Source organism: Poecilia reticulata, linkage group LG5 (genome assembly GCF_000633615.1).
Source record: "Poecilia reticulata strain Guanapo linkage group LG5, Guppy_female_1.0+MT, whole genome shotgun sequence".
NCBI classification, from domain to species: domain Eukaryota; kingdom Metazoa; phylum Chordata; class Actinopteri; order Cyprinodontiformes; family Poeciliidae; genus Poecilia; species Poecilia reticulata.
Window position 1 is genome coordinate 30,055,179 of NC_024335.1, and position 18,781 is coordinate 30,073,959.

General features: G+C 44.5%; 2 protein-coding genes across 3 annotated transcripts in view; both read left to right on the forward strand.

Annotated features, from left to right (window-relative positions):
- The window catches only part of plxnb1b (plexin b1b), a 68,124-nt gene extending 57,553 nt beyond the window's left edge, over nt 1-10,571 (forward strand). For both annotated transcript variants that reach the window (XM_008410420.2, XM_008410421.2), the window contains 18 exons: nt 294-536; nt 744-911; nt 1,013-1,161; nt 2,031-2,131; nt 2,398-2,615; nt 2,794-2,972; nt 3,058-3,124; nt 4,677-4,823; nt 4,933-5,098; nt 6,060-6,163; nt 6,241-6,325; nt 6,417-6,583; nt 7,712-7,872; nt 8,937-9,084; nt 9,172-9,236; nt 9,396-9,471; nt 9,550-9,624; nt 10,189-10,571. In XM_008410420.2, the coding sequence (XP_008408642.1) occupies nt 294-536; nt 744-911; nt 1,013-1,161; nt 2,031-2,131; nt 2,398-2,615; nt 2,794-2,972; nt 3,058-3,124; nt 4,677-4,823; nt 4,933-5,098; nt 6,060-6,163; nt 6,241-6,325; nt 6,417-6,583; nt 7,712-7,872; nt 8,937-9,084; nt 9,172-9,236; nt 9,396-9,471; nt 9,550-9,624; nt 10,189-10,293 (2,424 nt within the window). In that variant the 3' untranslated portion in view covers nt 10,294-10,571. The remainder of the gene's footprint in view (nt 1-293; nt 537-743; nt 912-1,012; nt 1,162-2,030; nt 2,132-2,397; nt 2,616-2,793; nt 2,973-3,057; nt 3,125-4,676; nt 4,824-4,932; nt 5,099-6,059; nt 6,164-6,240; nt 6,326-6,416; nt 6,584-7,711; nt 7,873-8,936; nt 9,085-9,171; nt 9,237-9,395; nt 9,472-9,549; nt 9,625-10,188) is intronic.
- A 3,696-nt stretch (nt 10,572-14,267) lies between these two features.
- Nucleotides 14,268-16,620, forward strand: LOC103465509 (uncharacterized). The gene is made up of 2 exons (XM_008410423.2): nt 14,268-14,496; nt 14,608-16,620. The coding sequence occupies exon 2, from the start codon at nt 14,645-14,647 to the stop codon at nt 16,457-16,459; it is 1,815 nt and encodes a 604-aa protein (XP_008408645.1). The 5' UTR covers nt 14,268-14,496; nt 14,608-14,644; the 3' UTR covers nt 16,460-16,620.
- The last annotated feature ends 2,161 nt before the right edge of the window (nt 16,621-18,781 follow it).

Below are 18,781 nucleotides of genomic sequence, written 5' to 3' on the forward strand. Positions count from 1 at the left end.
GGATAAACAATGTGCTTTACATCATAACAGAAATATGTAAGAGACATACAAAACGTACACAAACGTGTGTATTGCAGGTGTATTTTGAGGTTCCTACAAGACGAGATCAGTGTGTTGAAAGTCAGAGAATAAAAGTGTGTTTTTAAAAGAGATTTATAAACAGAAACAGAGGAGGCCTGTGTGACACTCAATAGTAACTTGTTCCATTACTTGGGAGCAACAACAGAAAATGCTCCGTCACCTCTGACCTTCAACCCAGTTCCCAGAAACGACCTTGTTTCTCTCCTCCTCAGGTCCTGGAGCTCTGTGAGGTGACCAACTCCTCCCTGATCCTCTGCCGCTCCCCCATCGCCAACTCCTCCATCTTGGATTCCAGCATCTCCGTCCAGTTCCTGCTGGACAGTCTGTGCTTTAACTTCAGCAGTGTGAGCTCCCAGGCCTTCACCTACCAGCCCAACCCGGTCCTGAAGCCTCTGAACCAACAGGAGCCGCAGAAGGCGTACCGTTACAACCCCGGCAGCTTCATCCAGCTGGAGGTCAGAACTAGTCCTCTTTCCTCACCTCGGGTTCGTGTTCCAGCATCAGGAACCAGGAACCTGCTTTCTAAAGCCGTTACTAGAATGTGTAGCACGAGACTGGAAAGGTCAATTCCAGACCCTTCAGGAAATCTGCTTAGTGAACAGAACTGTACAGAAACATAGTTGGAACCTGAAGGTAAGCGATGGGTCTGTGTGGGTTTTCAGGGGGACAACCTGGACCTTGCCATCACCAAAGAAGAAGTGGTTGTGCTGATAGGGGAGGGGGTGTGTGCTGTGAAGACCCTGACCAGAAACCATCTGTACTGCGAGCCGCCGCCTCAGCAGCCGAGCTGCAGGAAGTGTGAGGGTTCAGACAATCTTCCAGAATTCACTGTGAGTCCGCAGTACATTCAACTCCTACTGAGGAGATGCTCCTTCAGCTGGTCGGTCTGTCCTCGGTACCGTCTGCTTAAAGGAGAGTGCGTGTGTTTCAGGTACAGATGGGCCACCTGAACATCTCTCTTGGTAAGGTTCAGTACGACAATCTCAGCTCGCCCACCTTCCCACTGGAGGCCCAGATCGGAGTGGGTGTTGGGGCGTCCATAGTCGCCCTCATTGTCTTCATGATTGTCCTCATCTACAGGTTAGTACCCTAAAATAACCTGAACCCTTACACCCTTACACGACTCTCCTCTATCTGCCATACAGAAACATGGGAGATATTTTTATATCATTCTGTCCATCAGTCTATAAATCAATGCTTTTAATGTACAGAAAGAGAACAGAAGAACAAAGCTGGTTTTAAATCAAAACCACAAGTTCAAAGCAACATGGAGCCATTTATTAACTTCAAGTCTAATGGTGTGAGCATAGACATAAAAATCAATATGTTATTAGTGTTTTTATGTTTATGTTTAATTGTTTCATATATATGTGTTGTCAACATCATGTTGGGTAATTTCAAATCATTATTTCACTTTCTACTAGTTTTTAGATGTACTGTTTAAAAAGCCCATCGAAGGACAAGTGCTGCAAATTATAGCTTTTGCTAATAGCACTATGATTCAAACATTGGACTGCTGTTCTGTTCAGTTTGTCTGTCGATGTGTGTCTGTCCCCATCAAAAAAAACTTAAAATAAAAGTGATAAATTCCTTATTAATATTAAGGTTTGTAAAACACATTTCTTCTCAGTATCTGGTCTGGCATCTGAAATCTGCAGCATTTTACCAATATTTTACCTTTGACATATTATCTAAGATCTATTATTATTATTATTATTATTATTATTATTATTATTATTATTATTATTATTATTATTCCTGGCCGTATGGTGAGGGAACAATGTTATAGTGCTGGTATGACGTCCCGGTGCCGACCCACTTGAAGCTCCGCTGGTTTCTGGGATCATGCATGGGATCAGATCCGACCCGTATCCAGGCTTTGTCTGAAGAGCCGTCTCAGAAACGTGGTGGTAACCGTTCTGCCTCGCTCTCTGTTTGCTGGCTGTCAGGAGGAAGAGTAAGCAGGCTCTCAGGGATTACAAGAAGGTCCAGATCCAGCTGGAGAACCTGGAGACCAGCGTCAGGGACCGATGCAAGAAGGAGTTCACAGGTAACGTTCAAAACTAAGAACTTCACTTATAAACGCATCAATAAACATCATGTTTCTACGATTGAGTTTTTTTTGGAGTTCAACATAGATCAGATACATTTTCTGATCTATTAAACAAGGATATTAAACAATATCCTTGTTTAATGTTGCTTAAACAAGGATAATCTTCTAATTCCTTGTTTCTGAATAAGAACGAAAACATGAGTGCTTAAAAAATATGAGAAGCTGGTGATTGAGCTGACCTCCACCTTTCTGCCTCCACCCAGACCTGATGACAGAGATGATGGACATGTCCAGCGACCTGGTGGGCTCAGGTATCCCTTTCCTCGACTACCGCATGTATGCAGAGCGCATTTTCTTCCCCGGCCACCGGGAGTCGCCCTTGAGGCGAGGCCTGGACATGCAGGAGTGTCGGCGGCAGACGGTGGAGCAGGGCCTGATCCAGCTGTCCAACCTGCTCAACAGCAAACTCTTCCTCACCAAGGTACTCATCCTCACTGTTAGCATCCCTGCTAACAACCATCAGCCCACCTGGGTATGCTAGCTGGCTAATGTCTAATCAAGTCTGAGAATTTATGAAACCATCCCAGCTTTACAGCTGAATTGTTCCATGACTTACCTCGTTCTTTAACTACATCTCACCTTTGCTTTCTGGCCTTCAGTTCATTCATACTCTGGAGAGCCAGCGGACCTTCTCCCCCAGAGACCGAGCCTATGTGGCCTCGCTGCTGACCGTGGCTCTTCATGGCAAGCTGGAGTATTTCACAGACATCCTCAAAACTCTTCTGAACGACCTGGTGGAGCAGTATGTGGCCAAGAACCCCAAACTCATGCTGCGAAGGTAGGAAGGGAGGAGAAGGGGGGGAACCTCATAGTACACTGAGCCTTTAAAGCGGTTCTGAGACCTTGGCCGTGTGTGCCTGCAGGACAGAGACGGTGGTGGAGAAACTGCTGACCAACTGGATGTCCATCTGTCTCTACACATTCCTAAGGGTCAGTAAGAGCAGGAAGAGAGGTTTCTGTGCAAATTGTTGGTGAGAAATTTGTTGGGATCTTGAGACAAATTGTGTGATTTTGCACCATTCAGACCAAGGATTTCAGACCAGTTGTTTTTCTCCAAAGGAAGGTTGACTTACAGAAATGAGAAAATCATCAACTTTTATGTTTTTCTGTCAGGTTGCTACATTTATGAAAACAGTTTGAATTAATTTGAAGCTGTCATAAATTATGATAATCATGTTTATTGTTGTTGATTTAGAAGAATAGTAGAAATCTTCTCTGAAGACCTTGAAGGCCTTGACGACTTGACTAGACGTTCCTGAACCTTAGAATGTCCAACTCATTTCGTTTCTAATAACTTTCAAATTCCTTGTTATAAAATAGAGACAGGGAGTCAGTTTACGACTAGCTGAAGGTCAAACTGGGCTGGTTCATCCTTTGACCAAAGCAGTTCTTTTCTTTTTTTTATTGACCTATAATTGCAGATCCATCGAACATCTTGCATAGATGAATAAATTGATGGATTGACTCAAGGGTATCTCAAGAAAACCATAGCTGAAGAGCCACTTAGAAGTCTAGATCTTTTTTTTTTGTTTTGTTTTTTGCTTCTCTAATGTCTGAAGTCAGACTTGATCAAAGTCAATAAATGATTTTTATGTACATAATAAGGAAATTACTTCAGGCTTAAAAACCAGCCCCTTGTTCTACGTTCATTTCATCTGGAGGGTCTGGACCTTCGGCTGTTGAGAAATGATTACTTCATGGAGACGTGGAATGTGTTCAGGTTTGAAATTTCACCCAGTCCGTGACATGTGTAATGCGGCAGTTTGATACTATGAAGATTACCTGAAGTTGCCTGCGCTGTGAACAACCATCCTCCGTGATGAAGAGAGAAGTGCCGAGCCGAACAAGGCGGCTGTTAAAGTTAATTCAATACTTGGAAGCGTGGCCAACACGGACTAAACGGCTTCGTTCACTTCCTGCTAAAACTACAGGCAGACTACAATTCTAAAACAACGCAAATCGACGTCATCATTAACAACTTCGCCTTCTGTCCACTGATTGGTAGATTCATCAACGGAATCCAATACATATTTTAATCAAACTTTTAAACAATTTTTTGGGGAGTGATAAATAAAAAACTCAGCAGGATTTTCAGTTACATGCTTGAGGAAAAAAACAGTCATGTATCCTCCTCCTTTCACTTTACAGTGACGCTCTGGTTTGTTCTTGTCACATTCAAACCCAACTTTTTTAAAGTGGCATTGGGGGTTTGCAAGGCGCTGTGTTCTTCATCTGATGAAGACCTAAACGCCTGTTGGTGTGCATGTGTTGCCCTAGCAACCTGTCCCAGGACCCTGTGAGCAGTAGAGGCTTTAGACATCGACTCACTCGGACGTTTAGTTCAGGTTTCTCTCTGTGCTTGTATTCCGGGAGCGGCTGAAAGCGAACCAGAGCCTTAACAGCTTGTCCTTGTCTAGGCCCTTCACTCTCTCCTGCAGAGTGTGTTTGGCCAATACTAATATCTTTGTGTGTGTGTGTGTAGGACTCTGCTGGCGAGTCTCTGTACATGCTGTTCAAGGCCATAAAACACCAGGTAGATAAAGGGCCGGTGGATGCCGTAACTCGCAAGGCCAAGTACACGCTGAATGATAACCGTCTGCTGCGGGAAGACGTGGAGTACAAGACCCTGGTGAGAATGAGCTCTGTCATCCTGGGGAACATTCCCATGACCTTCAGCAGGTTGAAGGATTCTTCCCCGCCCCGTCTCCTCCCTGCCCTCATTTCTTCTTGGCCTCCAGACGCTGAACGTGTTGGTGCAGGGTGGAGGAGTGAGTGAGACCCAACCGCTGCCCTCCAAAGTGCTGGACTGTGATACCATCACCCAGGTGAAGGAAAAGCTCCTGGATCAGGTGTACAAGAGCACCTCCTTCTCCCATCGGCCACACGCTGACTCCCTGGACCTGGGTGAGTGTCCACACACACACACACACACACACACACGCACACACACGAACAGCTGGCCCCTTCGCCCTGAACACATTTGCTGCTTCCCTCCAACAGTATCTGGGGAAGGATAAGCAGAAGTTCAACTTCAATGTTCACACAATTTCAAACTGTTGAGCTGTGGCGCCCCCTACAGCAAGAGAAACATAACTGCGTTACACGATCAGTGCTTGTCCAGTCGATCTTTTTCTGCGCGTTTTGTTTGTGCTGCTGCTGCTGTTGCTGTTCTCTCACACAGAGTTTTTATTGATTCCAGTTTGCTATGAAAAGTGAGCAAATAAAATGGAATCAAGCCCTAATTTACAGTCCGGATCTCAAAGGCAGATAAAATGATGCGTGACTGTTCAGAAACAATTTATTTGCACATCTGGAAGTGGTACAAGTCTGAAACAATCTGACCTGGGCTGTTCAGACCGCCTGAAAAAGTCAGATATGGGTCACATTTACCTGCTGACCCGATTTGTTCCCTGAACAGCCATCTCTATATCGCCCCCTGTAGCTGAGTAGCAGCAGCACACCTCACCCTCCAGCAGCAGTGAGATCTCGGTGTTTGTCCACTGACCTCAATACACTGAGAACTGGTTGATGAGTTTTATAAATAGGATACATTTCATGATAAAAAAGTCTAATGAATATTCTTCTGATATCTGCATCGGTAACTCTGGGTGCCGCCATATTTTTTTGTTTTTTCTTTACTGATGTCTTTAATCTACCTTTAACTGATATCACAGTCTTAGTGTAAAAACTAGCAGCAATACACAAAAAGGCATCCCATCACTCCAAACACACCCAGCGGTTGACTGGTGAACTTGGTTCATCTTGGCGTATTTAATGGCAGCTTTATAGAAATTAAACAATGTTTATGCTGATATTGCATTTGAGGGACAGTTGAGTATAATGACACCCTGCTGCTCCTGTTCAGAGTGGAGGTCTGGCGTTGCAGGCCACCTCATCCTGTCGGACGAGGACCTGACATCTGTGGTACAGGGCAGCTGGAAGCGCCTCAACACTCTGCAGCACTACAAGGTGACGCCCCCTTGGCCAGAGTCGCCCTGTTGGGCCGCCCGAACGGAGGCCCTAACCGCCGCTGTGTGTCGTTCCAGGTCCCCGACGGTGCAACGGTGGCACTGGTGCCGCGACACACCAAAAACATTCACCATGACAACCATGATTACATCGCCGGAGAGAGTGAGTTCCTTTGCAGAAATCATTTGGGTGATGGAGCAGCAGCCGCTGCAGTGGCGCTCTGCTCATCACTGGCATCCCATTGTGTGAACAGAGACTCCCATGCTGGATGATGCAGACGAGGGCGGCGTGAAGCTGTGGCACCTGGTGAAGGCCAGCGAGGAGCCAGAGCTTCCTAAACACCGCCGAGGGAGCTTAAGGGAGCGGGAGCGGGCCAAGGCCATCCCTGAGATCTACCTCACCCGCCTGCTCTCCATGAAGGTACACACACATACATACACACACTCTTTGGGGCATTGGCGGTTTTTCATCCTGCAGTCTGTGGGATCATCACTTCAATTCCCGCTCCATCCACTTCTGTCATTGTGTCCTCGAGAAAGACACCTCGCCTTCCTTACCTGCTGGGGGTGGAAGTGAAATGGCAACCTCATTTCTGGCAGCTGTGGTTGCAGTCTAGTAGCTTAACACCATCAGTGTGTGAATGTGAATGACTGATTTCATTGTAGAGCGTCTTTGAGTGTCCGTTGAGGGTTGAAAAGCGCTATGCAAGTCAGATTTTATTTTATTTCTTTGAATTGACTTCGTTTCATTTGTCATTTATTTCTATAGCCCAACCCTAATCCTTACCGTAAACCTAACCGTTACCAGTACATGTCTAAGCCTAACACTAACCTAAACTCAGTACTCTAGTCTTCATTGAAGCCACTAACCCAAAAACAGCACTGCTTTGGCTTTTGGGCCCCATAAGAAGCAGTCGCTCTGCACAACGTAGCATTTGTTAGAAAATACAAGGCCACACATAAAGATGGAAGCTACTCTATTATGTTACACAGTTGAACAGGTACAAACCTTTAAGTCTCCCTAGCAGCCGCCTTCACATTCCTCCCTCTCCAACGCGCCTGAACCAAGCAGCTCACCAGCATATTTTCGCCGTGCAGAAGCCGCTGGCATTCATTTGATTCAGGTGTGTAGAAGTGGAAGATGCATCTGGATGTTGCAGGACGGTAGATCTGCAACGTGCTCCAGCAGGCACAGACATATGAAGTCACATGGGACAGTAACTGCAGAACAAAGAAAACTGTGTTCAGCGTCAGCAGCAGAACCAACTCTGATCCTGGTACTGTTAGTTATGCCTGTACCTTCATAATCCCGTATGGTGTCTTGATCCGTAGAATGACTGCTGCTTGTTTTCTGTTGACTCACTCTTATTAGCCTGTTGGTCAGCAAGTTACACCAGGTAACACGGCTGCCAACATGTTGATGTCAGGCGATGAAAACTCTCAGCGTAATCCTCCAGAACACCACGTGATCCTGTGATCCTTTGTTGTTCTTAAATACAATGATCTGGTTTGATTTTGAATCCGTTTGTCCCTCCTTTGTGTCTGTCAGGGGACGTTACAGAAGTTTGTGGACGATCTGTTCACAGTGATCCTCAGCACCAGCCGTCCCGTCCCGCTAGCCGTCAAATATTTCTTTGACCTGCTGGACGACCAGGCGGGACAGCACAGCATCACCGATCCGGAGACCATCCACATATGGAAGACCAACAGGTAGGCGGCGGAAACGGCCAGGTGGGATCTAAAAACCCGAGCCAACAGGTTCCGCTGACCGCAACAGTCTGTGGTGTTGAAGTTGTTCCAGAGAAAGGAAAGTTCATCTTAAAAGTGAAGTGAGAGATGGAACCTGGTTGTGTTATAGGCTGTTGATTTAGATTGGAGCTGACCTCAGCTGACCCCAGAGTTTAACCTGCTAGCGAAGGAAATGTGCTCAAACCTCCCAGTGACAAAGGAGATGCACGATGACTTTCTGATCTGAACCACGATAACGGCTAACATCTGACGATTAAAACAGTTTGACATTTTATCTCCATGATCATCTGGTGTTTGTATTAAAGCCCTTTTTAACTACAAGTCTAACAGAGCTGCATGTTAGCACCATTAATCAGCTGCAACATCAGCTGATGGTGCAAAGAAGGATTCTTCATAAAATCAATAAAATTATGGACCAATATGACCAAACAGTCTCTTCGGTCAGAGGCTTCTTCAGATTCACTGTAATACAGACTGCTACAGGAAATATTTCCTGCAAACAGTCATCACAATCTACAAAACTCTTTGAAGTGTTTGAATTAATATGAGTTACAACAACATTTAATTTCCCTTTGTGATCAATAAAGTTTTGTTTTTTTAAAGGTTTTTTTTTGGCTCTACTGGCCTTTATTTGAAGGTAGTTTGACAGGAAAGAGGATTCTGAGAGAGAAGGGGAAGAAATGCGGCAAATGTCGCCAGGCTGGGAATCGAACCTGCGGCCACCGGCATGAGGACTAAGGCCTCAATACATGGGTTGTGCTTTGCCCCTGCGCCACCACAGCAAAGTATTTTTGAATTTGAATCAGCTGCATCATGAGCTGCAATATAAGTTAAACACATTTTGACACTTTATCCTAATATTCACTATGCTGGTGTTTTGTAAGTAACTTTCATCGTTTGATATAATGTTGGAATAATTCCCCTTTTGAACATGAGAGTTTATTTCCCCTGAAGTCGGTTTACTGCGGATGCTCTCAGCTGCACCCGCAGTAAACTGATCTGTGTGCCGTTCTGTTTCTCTCCAGCCTCCCTCTGCGTTTCTGGATCAACATCATTAAGAACCCTCAGTTCATCTTTGACGTCCAGGTGTCGGACCACGTGGACGCCGTCCTCTCGGTCATTGCTCAGACCTTCATGGACTCCTGCACTATTGCTGACCACAAGCTGGGGCGGGTGAGGCGTTGCTCCTCTTTCACTCTTCCACTTCAGATGCTTCCTGGATGTAGATGTGATTGTTTGTCTCTCTCTCTTGTGGAACAGGATTCTCCCATCAACAAGCTGCTGTATGCCAGAGACATTCCCCGCTACAAACAGATGGTGGAAAGGTTTGCTCTGCTTTAGCTCGCAGCTCCTTGGTTAAAAACTGCTTCAGATGGATCAGGATGGAAAGGAATTTTCCTTCCGAATGAAATTCTAAACTACTCCAGTCTAACTTGGATTTGGTACGTAGTTTGAGTTGATGTCATGATGCTGGTTTGCTGCAGGTACTACGCTGACATCAGGCAGACGATATCAGCCAGCGACCAGGAGATGAACTCGGCGCTGGCCGAGCTGTCCAGGGTGAGTGGAGCCTCACTTCCTCTCCTGCAGGACGCCAAGCTGCTCGGTGCCAACTCACCTGAAGGCTTTGTGTTTCAGAACTACTCCGGAGAGCTGAACTACCTGGTGGCACTGCACGAGCTCTACAAATACATCAACAAGTACTACGACCAGGTGCATCTCACACCCAGTCCCACACAGCTGAGAATGAGCTTCTGCTCAGGAAAACGCTTCGTTTAAGATTAGAAAACTGCATTTTTCTTAATACAGAATTGTGGGCTTAATGAAAAGTATGTTTAATACCTGCTCAGATTTTTTTGTATTTTTTTTTTTCAAAAGCTACTTTCACTTGACAAAACAAGTCTCATTGGAACCAGAGATTGTAATTCATCCCATCTGTTTCTGCTTCTATGTCACATCTAAATCTAAATTTTGGTATTTTAAGGATGAAAATGATAATTCATTTAAGTAACAAAAAATAATAAAATCAAGCCAACATTTTTTCTTTTTTTTTTACTAATCAGTTTCCTTCAATTTAAAAAAAAAAAACTTATGAAACTTTAACAAACACTGCAGCTGTATGTCTGGTGAATTTTTGATTAAAACATGTTTGGTCTTCATTCAGTGGGTAGAGAATCCAGAGATTTGAAGTTATTCTGCTGAGCCGACCAACCTAGTCCTGGGTCGCCCTGCTCCCAGATGGAGCGTCGCTAACCGTTTCCCCTCTTGTCTCGGCAGATCATTACAGCTCTGGAGGAGGACACGACAGCCCAGAAGATGCAGCTGGGCTACCGGCTGCAGCAGATAGCTGCTGCTGTGGAAAACAAAGTCACCGACTTGTGACAGAAGAGACATCGTGATGGTGTCGGTGCTCTCTGCAGCTTCTTCACTCCAGCTACTCCAGGAGTCCTGAGTAGAAACGGGACAAAAAAAATATATATATATATATATAAAAATGGACAACAGAAGACACCTGGGCAGATGGAAGCAGGAGCGGTCTGCTGTCACTGGACTGAGGTTTTAACGTTTTTCATTCTGCTGAGGTCAAGCCATGAAGAGGAGAACCTGAGCTGATCTGAAGACTGATCACAGGGGATGTGTTGTTACTTTCTCCAGAGTCAGTTTAAGGACACAGCTCTTATTCTTTCTGTGCTTGTTGCTGCTGTATGGTCGAGTGTGTGTATGTGTGTGTGTGGGCATGTTTTCCTGTTTGTAAACTGTCTCATTTCGAGTTTAATGGTATGAAGTGCTGGAAGCAACACATTGGATCTTAATATAAAAGCTACTTTACTTTGAGAACTGACCTTAAGTTGTATTTTATATCTAGAAGTGAAAACAAAGCTTCGGTCTGACATCCCACATAATCAAACATCAGTAGAATAAGTTGCTACCGCTCTACCTCAGCCCTCTGAGCTGCATCAGTGATGTTCGCTTTGTGCTTTTCAGCTGCTTCCATCCACTAAGTGCAGCAGCACTGCCCCGATGTGCCCTCAGAACCAGCTTCAAACACACGCACACACACACACACACACACACACACACACACACACATTCTACACATTTCTGGTTTTGTTTTGTTTTTAAGTTTTGTAGAATCATTTTAAACAAAACCCACTTTTTTGTTTTTGTTTGTACACCTCTAGGTGTTCTTTTTTATGTTTTAACTTTAGTTTTAAATTGTGATTCACTTGTTTGACTGGATCATCTATCAGAGGCAGAACTCCTATAGATCCTGTCTATGCATTTCCTGTAGTGAGCGGCACTTTTTCATACGCTGACATTTAATATTTTCAACAAATACTCAGATCAGTAGGGGTCAGATTTGTTGTTCTTAGTTAATGGCAGCTGCTGTACAGGATACTCATTAAAGTATTTATTCAACAAGATGCCAACCTCACCGCTTATCTGATCACAGCTGGCTCGGAAAGAAGCCAGAATCCAAAATAAAGTGAATGGACAGCATTTTCTTTTTTTTTCTCAGCTGTACTTTGCCACACTTTGTACTACGACTGATCTCATCAGAAAGCAGCCTGCAGGTCTCTAGTGACATTCCCAGACAACTTCTGTTTATCACTGCTCAGACAGAGTGAAGCTCACCGGTACTGACCCGATGGAGGACTAACTGTTAGACACATTCGGCGATGTAGAGCAGGCTCTGCAAGGAGCAGTTTTAATGTTTCACATTTTGCGTTGCTGTTGTACATATTGATCTGAAATGTAACCATAGCGATTTAACCTGTTGATTGAGACAAAATGTCCACAGATATAATAAAGTATTCCTAAAATAATGATCTGGTTTCTTTTTTGAAAGTATCATTCACTTCCAGTGCAGTTTAACTGCAACCAATGAGTTGCTGCAGGTGAATGTCCGGCAGGAAAAATGTCTACAAACAGGAAGTGAATTCTCTCTCTGGAAGGCAGTCAACTCAAACCGGAGGCGCTACACATCCAACTAGACGAGGAATTTCCAGAGCAAATAAAAATAGCAGATATATTTCTGTATTTCCAGTCTTTATTATCTAAAAGTCTAATTTACCATTTTCCATTCAAAGTGGCTCTCAATGTGGGTGTGCTGTGGTGGCGCAGGGGTTAAGCACAGTCCACATATGGAGGCCTCAGTCCTTGACGTGGCAGTCGCAGGTTTGATTCCCAGCCTGGCGACATTTGCCGCATGTCTTCCCCTTCTCCCGTCAACTATCAAAGGCCACTATATCCAATAAAACCTTTAAAAAAAGTGGCTCGGCAGATTGGGACTGCAGACTTAGGTCTTCCTCATAGATGAGAAGTCTGAATGCTTCCAAGTAAGTATAACTAATAAGTATTATTAGTTATACTAATAATATAACTAATATTATTAGTTATATTATTAGGGGTAATAACTAATAATACTAATAAGTATTATTAGTTATTACCCCAAATCTCATTAAAAACACTTGAACAAATTGTGAACAGATTCGAACGTACTAGAATAGATTTCTTACCACTAGATGTCACTGTGGCGTTTCTTCCATAACCCCTGATGTGGTCTGGAATCTGCCAGGAGGGCAAAGCTTGTAACAGTCATTATACTGTTTGGTTCCTAGAGATGAGTAGGTATCACCACAAGAGGGCGCCTATTCCCTTTTTCTTTTGTTGTACAGAAGAAGACCTAGTCTTCCACTTTGTTGTAGAAAAGAACGTAGGTGATGATGAGGTGCAGAGCGGTAAACTGTCGTTACTTTTCTCATGTATAAAAATGTAGTACCGTGGAGATCTGACTTTACGTGGACGAAGTTAAATAAATTGAAAGTGTGGAATACTTCAACAGTACGTCCTGCTGTTTTGGGTTAGAGGGCTAACCACCGCTGTTAACTCCTTCTCCAACCTCTCGCCACACCGTCACAAGCTGTAGCCCTTTTCGCACCTCAGGGTCCTGCCCGGCCCGGCCCGGCCCGGCTCGGTTCGACCAGGTCCGATTGGTGCTGTGGCCGTGGTCGTTTTGCATTGAGCAGGATACGTCACGTAAATCGACCCGTTGCTAAAGCTACCGAGGCGATCTCCCCAGCAACCGCAGAACAGTTTTCTTCTTGGGTCTCCCGTCCCGCTTTTTCTGTATGCGTTCATGAGCGTGGAAGCTGAGGGCGAGGGAAACATTTACCTCAGCTTTACATTTAACAAAAAATAAATAAAAAATTTTATCTGAATGTTTCTGCTGGACTCGCGGACAGCTGAACTACCGCTGCGGCAGGCGGGATTTCCCGGCTGGAGCGACGCGAGATGCGGAAATCCCCTCGTTCATAGAGTAAAAGACTTATGATCGGTTCATTGGAGAAATGTTATTTATATTTACCATTAAAATCTTTGGCTGAAGAGGCGAATGTAATCGCAGTGTAGGGTAAGAATAGATTATGAGGGGAATTTATTGATGCAGCATATTGAAATGACAACCATCGAGAATGTCAAGTGCTCCTCTGATCCAGAGAGCTGGTCTTTGTCCCGCCCCCTCATCCAATGAACCAATCAACAACAGCTAACTCCAAACCGGCCTGGTCTGGCCGGCCCGATTGGAACCGCAGCTCTCGGGGTTCCAGGGAGCCGGGCGGTACCGGGCTGGAAGTGCTAATGCAAAAACGGTCGGCCCGAGTCCAGCTGTGCAGTGCGAAAGGGGCTTATGAGAGTCGGAGATGCTCCATGGATGGCTGCATTAAATTTGCACCAGAATCATGATGACACTAACATTGAAGTCACCTGTTATTACCCCCAGAAAACAGTGTGACGCAGAGGGGTGATGCTGTCATCCTTAAGGTGATAAATATCAAAATAAAGGTATTGAAGCCAAATGGCTCGAGAGACACTCAGGCTCATAAATTAATAGAAAAGACCGACAGGAAGCAGGTACGCCAACGTTAGCTAAAATGCTAAAGTTAGCGAAAATGCTCTCACGAGCGTGTTTGTTTATCGGTGGCTTGTTGAGATTACATACTGAATAGAGTTAAGTTAACAATAGTGTATAAGCTAAAATTAAGATGCTGTCAGTAGCATGTGTGATATCACAATCGTGTTGAACGATAAAATTAATAAAAACAAAAGTTACAATAAAATTAATGTTAGTTACAAAATAAGAGTTACGATATAGCTAATGGCTTAAAAAAAAGGCTAGAAATAAAACGAACAATAACAATAAAGGTTATGAAATAATCGATTAACTTAGTGATAAAAATTGTGAAAAGTTATGATGAAATTGATAGAACAATAAAATGAATAATACAATGATAAAAATAACTATGCAAATAAAAAATAATTTATTAATCTGTATTTCATAAAGCTTACACAATGTTATCACAGAATAATTTAGCATTGTGAATTACCTTGTGACTGGAAAACATATCCCAATCTGTGCAACTTAAAGTTTTTGTAAAATTGTCCTTCCAATAAATACTTCCACTGAGCAAATAAATATATTGGCATAGACAAAAAAAATGCAATACAATCTCTATTTTGAACATTTGTTGTGTGTTTGCAGAGTTGAAATGGAACATTCAACATCAAAAGAAACTGACAACAGAGGTGATGACATCACTCTCTAATACATCATAGGCGTCTGAAAAAATACCTTTGACAAACAGACTGTTTCATAACTGTTCACACATTCTGAGAGAGTTCGTTGAATTTTGACAGAATCAACAGACACGTCGATCTCAGCCGAGAATTAAACATGCAGCAACAGGAGATCAGGACTGATTTGGAAGCTTTTGAGGCAAAACTTTCATGGGAAGACATGGTCGAACTTAACATCCAAGTTGACTATGATGCCATTATTTTCCCCATGGATAGTAATGCAGGAACATCTTCTGCCGGATTTGAGATTTCCCCTTCAGGGGGAGCCCAGCAGGTAACGTCTTCTGCCGGATTAAAGATTTCTCCCTCAGGGGAAGCACAACAGGTTACATCTGCCGGATTAGAGATTTCCCCATCAGGCGAAGCACAACAGGTAACATCTGCTGGATTAAAGATTTCCCCCTCAGGGGAAGCACAACAGGTTACATCTTCCGGATTAGAGATTTCCCCGTCAGGGGAAGCACAAAAGGTTACATCTTCTGGATTAGAGATTTCCCCATCAGGGGAAGCACAACAAGTAACATCTTCTGCCGGATTAAAGATTACTCCCTCAGGGGAAGCACAACAGGTAACATCTGATGGATTAGAGATTTCCCAGTCAGGGGAAGCACAACAGGTTACATCTTCTGCCGGATTAGAGATTTCCCCGTCAGGGGAAGCACAACAGGTTACATCTTCTGCCGGATTAGATCATTCTCTCTCAGTAGAAGACCAGCAGGATTCAAATTCCTTTGCTGACTCATTGCTGGTCAACTCAGTGCAAATCCACCAAGCAGGCAACCCATTTCCAGTTTTTCTTCCTATTCCTTCAACCAGTCTGGCACCAGGCTCATACCAGCATTTCCAGTGTGGTTACTCAAACAGGGAGTTGACACAGGCCTTTTCTAGATATGAAGCCCCCCACTGTCCACAACCCAAGCGGAGTAGAAATCCCAACAATATCTCGGCATTTAACCACTATTCTAAGTACATTGAACAGGCTACCAAACATATCACCAGTCTCACGAAGCAAGTGGATGACCTTAAGAAGCACCTCCAACGTAAAACTTTTGATCTTGATGAGGAGAGAGAACAAAGAATCAGAGTTCAAGTAGAATGCACATCCTACCTGAAAAAGATCATGGAACTGGAGGAAACTTTAGAGAATGAACGCCACACAAAAGCCAAATGTGAACAGAAAGAGGAGGAGCAAGAAAGATCCGTTGCGGAGGACATTCCCAAAGCAGCAATTTATGAGGACCTTCTTAATGAGCTCAATTTCCTAAAGAAGCAAGCTGAAAAACATGACTTGAACAATGCAATACTGGAAGAAGCTTTGGTAGAAGAACGCCAACTAAGACTGAAATGTGAGGACAAGCTCAAGAATTACCTTGAGCTTGACACCAAATGCAAGGAACAGGAGAAAAAAATCCAATCTATGCAAAGTTACATTGTAAATCTGACTGTAGAGCTTAACCTTGCTTCAAAAGATGACGATTACAAAGTTCCCTCTCGAAAACACTTCTCTAATCGATCAGAGGTCTCCACGCCATCAGAGGTCTCCACGAAATCACAGATCTCTTCCCCATTAGAGGTCTCCATGCCATCAGAGGCCTCAACACAATTACAGGAGTCCATCGTAACAAGCCACCATGCAAACACACGACTTCATACAATTAGTGGCTCCCAGCAACAGAAAAGCCACCACCCAAATGGAAGCTTGAATGGAAACAAAAGAATTCCACCTTACAGAGGCCCCCAGGGAAACCCAGTGTTTAACGCAAACCAAGGTTTCTATCCCAACCCCAACCACTATTCAAACCCAGGCCATCACCCAAACCCACGGCGGTATCCAAACTCAGGCTCATATGCAAACCCAGGCCTATACCCAAATACTGGCTTCAATAGAAACAGAAGACATCCCACCAAATAGAGCTAAATACCTATGAGGTGCTAAGTAACAATAATGAACATTAAAAAAAGATATTAAGAACACAAACACACACACACAAGTTTCTTTCTATATTTGATTGTCCTATATCTTGTCTTTTGAACTTTATATCACAACTGTCGTAAATAAACTTTTCAGACTAACACGGTATCCCTTAAAATATGCAACATCTGCATCATGCTAAAAAAGTACGGTAAACCTGCAACTACTTTTCAAAGTAATCTTGGTAAGCTGCAGGCTGCACGGTGGCACAGTAGTTAGCAATGTTGCCTTAAAGCAAAAAGGTTCCAGGCTCGAAAACCAACCTGGGTTCTTTCTGCAAGGAGATCACATGTTCTCCCTGTGCATATGTGGGTTCTCTCCGGGTACTCCAGCTTTCCCCCACAGTCCAAAAACATAGCAGGTCACATGGTAAATTAATTGGTCTACCGGCTCGATTGATAGTGCTATCAGATAGATATGCTTTCACTGGCTTTGATGTTTAATGTTCATCATAACTATTACGGCAGATAGCAATGATGTGACAACCTATGATAACTAGATAGCTACATAGCTAGAATGGATGGATAGCAAAAATCTATCCGGTACGACAAGTACCGGAGGTATATACGACAAGTAGTCACCGGAGGTAGGTACGACAGATAGGTACCTACCGTAAGTACCGGACATAAGTACAACAGGGGGGTACCGGAGGTAGGTACGACAGGTGCGTACTGGAGGTAGGTACAGGAGGCAGGTACCGGAGGTAGGTATGACAGGTAGATACAACAGGTAGTCACCGGAGGTAGGTACAACAGGTAGGTACGACAGGTAGGTACCGGAGGTAGGTACGACAGATGGGTACCGGAGGTAGGTACTGGAGGTATGTATCGGAGGTACGTCCCAAAGGTAGGTACCACAGGTAGGTATCAGAGGTAGGTACCACAGGTAGGCATTGGAGGTAGGTACAGGAGGTAGGTACAACAGGTGGGTACTGGAGGTAGGTACTACAGGTAGGTACCGGAGGTAGATACGACATGTGGGTACCGGAGACAGATACAACAGATGGGTAAAGGAGGTAGGTACACAACAGGTGGGTACAACAGGTGGGTACTGGAGGTAGGTACTACAGGTGGGTACCGGAGGTAGAAACAACAGGTGGGTACCAGAGGTAGATATGATACATAGGTACCAGAGGTAGTTACGACAGGTAGGTACCAGAGGTAGGCACGTCAGGTAGGTATGACAGGTAGGTACAGGAGGTAGGTATCGAAGGTAGGTATGACACAGTGGTACAGGAGGTAGGTATGACAGGTAGGTACGGTAGGTACCTATCTGTCGTACCTACATCCAGTGACTACTTGTCGTATCTACCTCCAGTACTCACCTGTCGTATGTACCTCCGGTACCCACCTGTCTTATCTACCTCCAGTACTCACATGTCGTATCGACCTCCAGAACCCACATGTCGTATCTACATCTCTGAAAGACAAGTGGACACAGTAGATAGCAACTACAGGTGGATACCAGAGGTAGGTACGACAGGTAGGTACCGGAGACAGATACAACAGATGGGTAAAGGAGGTAGGTACAACAGGTGGGTACCGTAGGTAGGTACAACAGGTGGGTACTGGAGGTAGGTACAACAGGTGGGTACTGGAGGTAGGTACTACAGGTGGGTACCGGAGGTAGATACAACAGGTGGGTACCAGAGGTAGATACGATACATAGGTACCAGAGGTAGTTATGACAGGTAGGTACCAGAGGTAGGYACGTCAGGTAGGTATGACAGGTAGGTACAGGAGGTAGGTATCGGAGGTAGGTATGACACAGTGGTACAGGAGGTAGACATGACAGGTAGGTACGGTAAGTACCTATCTGTCGTACCTACATCCGGTGACTACTTGTCGTATCTACCTCCAGTACTCACCTGTCTTATCTACCTCCAGTACTCACATGTCGTATCGACCTCCAGAACCCACATGTCGTATCTACATCTATGAAAGACAAGTGGACACAGTAGATAGCAACTACAGGTGGATACCGGAGGTAGGTACGACAGGTGGGTACCGGAGAAAGATACGACATGTGGGTAAATGAGGTAGGCACGTGAAGGAGTTATGAAACATAGGTACCAGAGGTAGGTACGACAAATAGTCACTAGAGGTAGGTACAACAGATAGATACGACAGGTACAGGAGGTAGATACCACAGGTAGGTACAGGCAGTGGCGCAACTACACATTATTCAGGTGAATGCGAAAACATAGATCGGCGCCCCCCCTCCCCCCGAGGGAAGGAACGTCAGGGTGAAAGAGCGTCGCTC